Source organism: Musa acuminata, chromosome BXJ1-3 (assembly GCF_036884655.1).
Source record: "Musa acuminata AAA Group cultivar baxijiao chromosome BXJ1-3, Cavendish_Baxijiao_AAA, whole genome shotgun sequence".
Taxonomy (NCBI): Eukaryota; Viridiplantae; Streptophyta; class Magnoliopsida; order Zingiberales; family Musaceae; genus Musa; species Musa acuminata.
In genome coordinates, this window is record NC_088329.1 from 9,912,215 (window position 1) to 9,920,141 (window position 7,927).

Genomic DNA, 7,927 nt, shown 5'->3' on the forward strand with positions numbered 1-7,927 from the left:
AACATTAAGGTGTAGGATTCAGTGTGACAAGCACAAAACAAAAGAAAAGGAGCAAGCGACTGAGATATTTATATCTTGTAGGTTCATCATGTCTTCCCTACATACACCAAGTTGATGGATCTCTAAATATTGAAGTCATGATAAAATGCAAATGGATCATCCAATGCAAATCAAAACCAGAAACGTACATCACCTCCTCCTTTATCCCCAAGCTGTGATGTGACCTGCTCAGGTGGTGGCAACTGGAGACCATCACTTGATCCATCAGATTCTTCCCATAGTACTAGTTTATCTCTCCCCAGTCTAATCACTCTCCCAAATCCAACTCCCACCGCCTTTGGTAATGCTGCTCATCCCACCTGCGCACCTTTGTTTTTGCTCCCTCTTAAAAGCAGCATCTACACAAGTCATAATCCTATCCCAGTCTCCTTTTCCTCTTCAAGATACACTGGTGAAAAGATACCCTCTCCAACCAATGCCACAGCTTATTCCCACCACATTCCATCCCTCCCTCGGGCCACAAATGAATGCCTCAAGGTGGCTTCTCCTAGGGGGAGGAGGGGTGGTGGTGGCGCTTGCTTGCTACAAATATTATATGTGGCGTGGGAATGAGGATAAAGGCATGGATAGAACTGGACACGTTTCTAGTGTTGATTGGGAGCTCTGAGCTGAGCTAAAGCAAGACACATGGCTCCCCCCTTGCCTGCTTTTATTTGCTTTCACCAATTTTCTAGTTAGGGCAGAAAGGTCTCCAACTTTCTTTGCCTTAAACTTATGCAAAGTGATCACTGCTGCGGCATCTGTTTAGGTGCCAAAGCTAGATTGGCAAGATGGAACAATGATGGGGTGTATAAGCGGTTGATGTTCCTTTAGCAGTACTTTTATCACCTCCTCTGTGATCTCAGTACTGTTTTCTCTTTGAAGCCCTTCTTTGCAACTTTAAGGATGCATAGAAACCTAATTAATTAAAGCTCTCTCCTCTTTAGTTCATGCAACAAGAATGAGGTTTCTTTTTGGTGGTGCACTTCTTGGTTACATCAACCTGAATGACCTTCATGCCAAAGGAGTATACGTCCGGAGAGTATCTAAAGAGGGATTACAATGTCTCACCCTAGTACGAGTCTCGTCAATTAGACTTGCTTTAGTCTCACTCCCTGCACCTCGCATGCATGCGGAGGTGAAAGAGAGTGGAGGACAGGCATTGCAACGCCACCGTGTGTGACTCCACCGAGGGATTGGTCTTCCCAAAATAGAACAAGCATGATGCAGAATCTTAGGCCACGCTGCCCGGGGAGAAAGCAATGTTCCCAAGGCATGACCCACTCACAGGAGGAGGAGGATGAAGAAGAGTTTAGATTTGAGGAACAATGATCACTCCACTTTTCTGTGAAGAACAAGTAGATGTGCGAGCGTGAGTAGAGCTTAGAGGGAATCATAGGATGCCAGCTTTGTTCCCTGGAATATTAGTTTAGCGATTGGATGGTGGCGTTCCTGCTGGAGAAGAAAAGATTATGCGGTGGATGACGCAGAGAGAGAGAGAGAGAGAGGGTTTTGGTATCACGTCCCTTGTTGTCTTCTCGGGTCGTCCTGGATTCCCAGCCGAAGATGCCTTCTCCGAGCTTGAGGAGCGGCAGATAGTTTCATGTCACGCATGATTAGCGTCCCATCTGCGTACTTCCCGTGCAGTGGCTGCATAATGCGACACCCGGCGAGTCAAAGATAACTCGATCCCGGCGGAGACCCTTTTTTGGCCTCACACCCTCCTCTGCGAGAGAGAGAGAGAGAGATAGAGAGAGAGAGAGGCTTGTTTTGGCTCCATATGTTGATAGGACTCCTCAAGCAGTGGGGCCCACCTTCGACCGGATCTGATTGGCCAAAAGATGTATTGGCAATTTTAGCAGGATGACAACTTCGTTTAGGTATTAAGTCCAATTTTAGCAGATTTTTTTTTGTTTGTTTTAGAAAGGGGATTTTAAGTGGGTTAAGAGAACCAAAAAATAGGACTCAAGTGGACCAAAAAAAACCCCTGAAAAATAAATAAATATATATATATATATATATATATATAATATTCAGAAAATTATATCTACAATAAAGCTATAAATAAATATTAAAATAGATATTTCGTATTTCCTTTACATATATAGGAATGTCTACATGTTTCATTTTCTATAAGTTTATGGCGTTATATGCATAACTTAGCCACACAAACTGCTACGAGAATAGTGAGGGCAACAACCCATCACATATGGCCCCACTTATCGTCGTGCAAGTTGTGGTCCTCAATCTCATCACACGAATCGATCACCATTTGACGACATTATCGAACCTCACGACAATCGGCAAACAAATCGTCCCACGAGTGAGCATCCCGATCGCCCATGGCGACCATAAACACCGTCCACAAAGAGCCACCACCTCCATCGCCTTCGTCGTCAGTCTCGACGTCGATCCATCTTCATCAATTAGACAACTTGCAACCGATCCATCCCCGTCTTCATTGACTGCACTGTTCCCCCACTCCCCCGATGATTGATCGAATGGTGGGATTGGCTCGGATGGTCCAAATCATTTGGAGGCGATCGGGCTCACAAGGAGGTTGTCTTTTCCATGCTAATAATGGCAAGAGGAGATGGTGTGTAGATTCGATTCGTTGTACGAATTCAAGATGGATACATCTCGATCACGTAACTTCACCTCCCAACCACCTCAAATTAATCAATCCGAGCTTCAATTATTTTAAAAAATTTGATTGGAAATCCACAGATCACCACGAAATTGTGAGTCCCAATGCTCATTTGATTTCAGGAAATTTTATGCATGAAGACTCGACTCGAGTAATTCGGGCACCGAATCGTTCGAAGCTTGGCAGTGACATTACAATGCGCGGTCTTCATCATCGTACGTACACCAAAACATGAAGAAGACATGCGACGACGGAGAAGAAGAAGAAGAGAGAAGAGACGATGGATGACGACCATCCGATCCATGGCTCAGAACTCGCGGGGGTCCACGAATATGACGTCCGTCGTCGGCGGCGAGGCGAGCCAGTCGTCGCCGTGGATCGCGTCGTCGCCGCCGCCGCGTAGTCTCTTCATGCACCACACGTCCTCCTCGCAGGAGAAGCGCTTCCAGTGCGGGACTGCTGCACGAACCGGGTCGCCGCGTCCGAGCTCCGCCACCACGGCGGCGCAGTTCTCGTCGGCCACCGCCGCATTGTGCGCCAGCCGGCACAGGCTCCGCATCAGCCGCGGCCCCTCGGGCCCCGCCATGTGGAGCCCGTACATGATGTAGACCCCGAAGGGCCTGAAGATGTCGCGGATGGAGGGGACCCGCATCCAGGGGGCCCTGGCGTCGACGGTGCGGAGGAGGGCGAGGGCGGCGCGGGCGGCCGGCGGGGCCCCGGCTACGCGGAGGCGGAGGACCCGCGTGGAGTCCCACAGGCTCATGATGGCGAAGGAGGAGGGGAGGTCGGAAAGGGAGAAGGCGTTGGTGGTGATCACGGAAGAGGCGGAGGAGGAGGAGGGGATGGCGAGGAAGGTGGAGAGGGTGAGGTCGTGGGAGAGGAGGGTAGGAAGGTCGGAGGGGAGGAACTCAACGGCGGAGGGCGGCAGGAGGCGGGAGTAGAGGGCGATGGCAGCGGAAGGAGGGAGGCGGAGGACGGCGACGGAGGGGGACAGCGGCAGGAGATGGGAGTGGACGGGGTGGGCGAGGAGGACCGGGGAGCGGAAGCGGGAGTAGGAGAGGCGGCGAGTGAAGAGGTTGAGGGAGGCCGAGTTGGCCGGATCAGTGGCCATGTACGCGTACTCCGCGCCGCGCGCCGCGCACCATAACTCCACTCGTTCCACCAGCTTCGTCCCGATTCCCAGCCGCCTGCGAACTCGGACGAGTCAGAAAAAGAACCGAGTGAGTATGACACACGACTCACCATAATAACTGAGTTGAAAACACAGCACTCGCTACCAAAAACAAAAAAACAAAAAACAGAAATCAACACAACATTATTCATGTTTCCTATCATCAATATTGTCGTCGTCTTCTTTGGCTTGCAGGTCGAAGAACAGCTGCTGCCCCTGAAACAAATGGGTGCATTCTTGGACTAATCCGTGGACGGACACCGACACTTAGTCATCTCCAATTTTCCCATCCACATCTTCCCCGAACGCCGTACATGTTGATGTCCCATACAAAGTTCGATGGGCTTTATCTCCCTCCCGTCTCTTTATACATAGTCTGTGTGTGTGTGTATATATATGATTCTCCTTTTCTATATGAGACGACCGTCCATGTGCCCGAGCACACCCTCTCACTATCTTATAGACTCGTGATGGACCAACCGAAACAGGGGAAGGTCGTAAGAACCTATTGACCTTCTTCAACATCTCAAGCTGAAGGTTTCATCTCAACCATCCATGTTAACAAAGACGCCGACTGTTCTCTCTTCTACCGGGGCTTCGTCCTGATCCATGGACTGCTGCTGGATCTGCTGTGTGGGGTCATTTGGTGTACTAAAGCTTGTGACGCCAAGTACATTGTTGTACCTGCGTCACTGTTCTCTCCTCTTGTTGGCCTTCCGATACTGGTGCAGCTTATACACGGCCGGCATCTTTATCCTGCTATCATGTTTCCCTTTGGGGCCTATTGGATAGTCACTCGGATTATGGGAACTGTGGCTCGGGTTGCAGATCTGCATTGGATACGACACCAATCTAGACTGTGTCTACAGCAGAAAGCAAGGGAGAAGAGCTACAGAATCACTTATGTTTCTCCATTCTTCTTATTGAAAAGATCATTCACCAATAGGTGAAGGGAATGGCAGACAGTACTTCCATCCTCCTTTGCCATCTATACGTTGTTCTTGAGATTAATACAAGCAAACATATATAGGTTATGGAAAGATTCAACCAACAGAAGGCCTACTGAATCACCCACCTGTGAAAGGGAGAGACTCGGAGGCCGAGAATGTAAGCGATCCTGACGTAGGCAGGGAGAAAGCCGGAGGATGTCCGTCCCCTCGTCACCATCTTAATGCACGCCCGTATCACCCCCACCATCTCCTTCTTCTCCCCGTACTCCGCTACCTACATGCCAGCAGAGCCAAAGTTATAGATCGGAACAAGCACCAGGAGAGGTGGACTCGACGGAGAAGGCAAGGTGAGCAACCAGCATAACGTGGTCAGGCGCATGGCGGACGCGACACAAGGGATCGCCTAACAGGTCCACATAGAGAGACATGCTTCTCTTCTTCTTCTTCTTGTTGCTGCCGGCGCCAGCGTCCGTTGGACCGACCTCGCATCGGCTCTCCATCTCCTCCACAGCCTTCAAGTCCTTCTCCACATCGAACTCCCTCACTCTTATCATCTCTCTCTCTCTCTCTCTCTCTCTCTCTCTCTGTATGTATGTAGACCACAGGCTCATCAAGATTGATGCGCTTTTATAGGGAGATAAGAGCACATCAAGACTAACGAAAGGATGTGGCGAGAGGGTTTAGATGGGAATATAATGATAAGATGTTGGTAAACCGGATTACCATAAAAAATGGCGACCTGCACACCATTTAAGTCCCTCCTCCCCCATATATTCCCTCTCTGAATATGTGATTAGATTTGCATATACACTACTCTACAATTTCTTTGTCACTGCTTTTTTCTCCTTTTGAAGATAAAGGTGAACATATCTCCTTTGCATCTACCCATGACAAACAATCTCTGCATTGTTATGTGCTGTGGAGTGATGTAGCCGGAATCTCACATCTCTTAATCTTTCTCCATCTATTGGAAACTTCGCAACCCCCAAGGAACAGGTAGCGTACTAATGGCCAATCCTGTGGCGTGGGATTTTTTGTAAAAGGCACTCGTGAGAAATGAATGTTACTTTCACGTTAAACCCTTAATGGCTTCTTGCGGTTCAAGTCTTAGGTTCTGTTTCATGTATCCCACAGTACACGTATCCACAGACTCACACAGGGCATACGTATACTTGTCTTGGGCCACATCCATGACTGGAATTGGAGCTACGAGTGCAGAATGCATGAAATCACCAATGCTGTTAAACTCGACAAGCTTTTCGACTCCTCTTTAGATGTTCTAATGCAGCCGTCTTTCGTAAAAGATAAAGAAAAGCAAAGCACCCCACCCCACTATGAGAAGTCTAGGAATGACTACCACGGAATAGAATTCCACTGATCGATCACATGACATATAATAGCACCGAGGTCACCTCCAAATCCAATCAAAATCCAGCTGCCGAGTGACCCGTCAAACATGCTTGTAAGAATGCCGTCATATCAGAGGAAAGGCAACGAGGACCTGAGCACCAACTTCATGCATCTTTCTTGTCACCCATTTTTACCAGATGATGCCTTATTTGCTTCGAAGAACCATCGATGTACAGATTAATACTCCGATCTGTACAGACTAACAAGTGTTCATCAGCATCATCGCTGAGCATATTAAATCGAAAGGTTCTGAAGACTCCGAAATGGACTTAAAAAGTTATGCCTCTCCTAGTCGCACAAGCAGCACCAACTCATGCATGCAAAACATGAAAACAACATGGATAGATATGGTCATGCATATACGTACTTCCATGACTGTTAATGCTGTCCTTCTCCAATCATCAGTCGGCCCGATGTTGGCCTCAACAAGCATGCAATGTTTGCACCAGATATGGCATGGTCGGATGAGGAAGGTTGTGAGTGCCTCATGCCATTAATTCCCAGTCCAAACTGCATGAATGAGGTCTCACTTTGCCCACAGGTGGTGTATCCGCCAGTCTAATTAAGCCTAGCTCACTGACATCCCTATGTCAGATATGATTCTTACCTTCTTTGACACATGTAGCATTTATCTCCTACATTTATTCCTTCGGTCAAACACTACACATTTCTTGAGAATCGTGTTGCTGATATAGATATATGTAGCCACTGCAAACTACCCTCTCCCACCACCCAGCCGCAGGGAAAGATCACAAGGGACATTTTGCTCATATAAACTAATTGGTTGATCGCCAAACATGTACTGCCGCTCTTCCGCTTAATCATTGTTGCCCATTAATTTAGCTGCGTCCGAAGGCAATAATTGAGTGAAAGGCAAGTGCAACACAATAGCTATCGTACAGTGAGAGTCCCTGTTATCCAATCAAACTTGATCCTGGAAACCACGCTGCAACAGCTGCTGGATGTATGATCCGAAGCAGAATCAGATGGTAATGGTTGGCAATGGATGGAGAATCCCTCTTCCTGCTGCTTAACCTCCACCATCGACGGGTTTGGTTCTCGAGGAAGCGGGAAGCTAAATGATCCGTGGGGCCATCTCGTTCTTGGCGCCACATGCCTCATGCATGCATCCCATCATCGTCAGATATGCTGGCAGAGGCACGAGTTCATCCAGCGGCGGGGTCCGTCCGCGCGTCAGTAATCATGACGTGGCAGTGTGCCGGGCTTTGTCTGCTATTGGTTGACTTATCTGCCCGGGTCAAAAAGAGGTAGACCCACATGGATGAAGCTGGTAGCGTGCATGGTTCATGGGTCTTCTCAGACCGATCGATGGCCCTCCATAAATTTCCACCGAAAGGGGAAGAAGATTAATATTGAGTTTGCGTTTTAATGCGTCATCAAGATTTGCATTTGGTCTTCCATTGTTTTTGCAGTATTACATGTGATGCTGACACATGAAAGCACGTGTCTCTCTCTGTCTCTCTTTCTCTCAATCAAGTCCAAGTCTAAAGGCAAAAGTTTTGGAACTCTTTTTCTTGTGGTCCTCCAAGAACATATCAACCTATAACAAGGATATCATTCATACATGATCTCCACCACACACCAAATCATTAACAGCTAGTTAAAACATGCTTTTTGGAGACTAGTCTTTCGTTCTTTGTGCTATTCTTCGTCATCTTTGGCGTAGGTTTTCTGGCATGATCTCAACTA

At 48.1% G+C, this 7,927-nt stretch overlaps 1 protein-coding gene and 1 long non-coding RNA gene across 2 annotated transcripts; one reads left to right on the plus strand and one right to left on the minus strand.

The window, feature by feature from the left end:
* Positions 1-2,769: 2,769 nt before the first annotated feature.
* LOC135622542 (acetyl transferase GW6a-like) lies at positions 2,770-5,386 on the minus strand. The gene is made up of 3 exons (XM_065124474.1): positions 5,164-5,386; positions 4,933-5,081; positions 2,770-3,873 (listed from the first exon to the last, which is right to left on the minus strand). The coding sequence occupies exons 1-3, from the start codon at positions 5,359-5,361 to the stop codon at positions 2,994-2,996; spliced, it is 1,227 nt and encodes a 408-aa protein (XP_064980546.1). The 5' UTR covers positions 5,362-5,386; the 3' UTR covers positions 2,770-2,993.
* On the plus strand, positions 3,769-4,270 carry LOC135622546 (uncharacterized). Its single transcript, XR_010491105.1, has 2 exons — positions 3,769-3,906; positions 4,053-4,270. It is a non-coding gene; the product is annotated as an uncharacterized LOC135622546 (long non-coding RNA).
* Positions 5,387-7,927: the final 2,541 nt, after the last annotated feature.

Coding starts and splice junctions, on each gene's coding strand:
- LOC135622542 (XM_065124474.1), bottom strand. CDS start 5,361: ATGATAAGAGTGAGGGAGTTCGATGTGGAGAAGGACTTGAAGGCTGTG. Junction 5,082..5,163: donor CGCCTGACCACGTTATGCTG/GTTGCTCACCTT, acceptor GCTGGCATGTAG/GTAGCGGAGTACGGGGAGAA. Junction 3,874..4,932: donor CGAGTCTCTCCCTTTCACAG/GTGGGTGATTCA, acceptor CCGAGTTCGCAG/GCGGCTGGGAATCGGGACGA.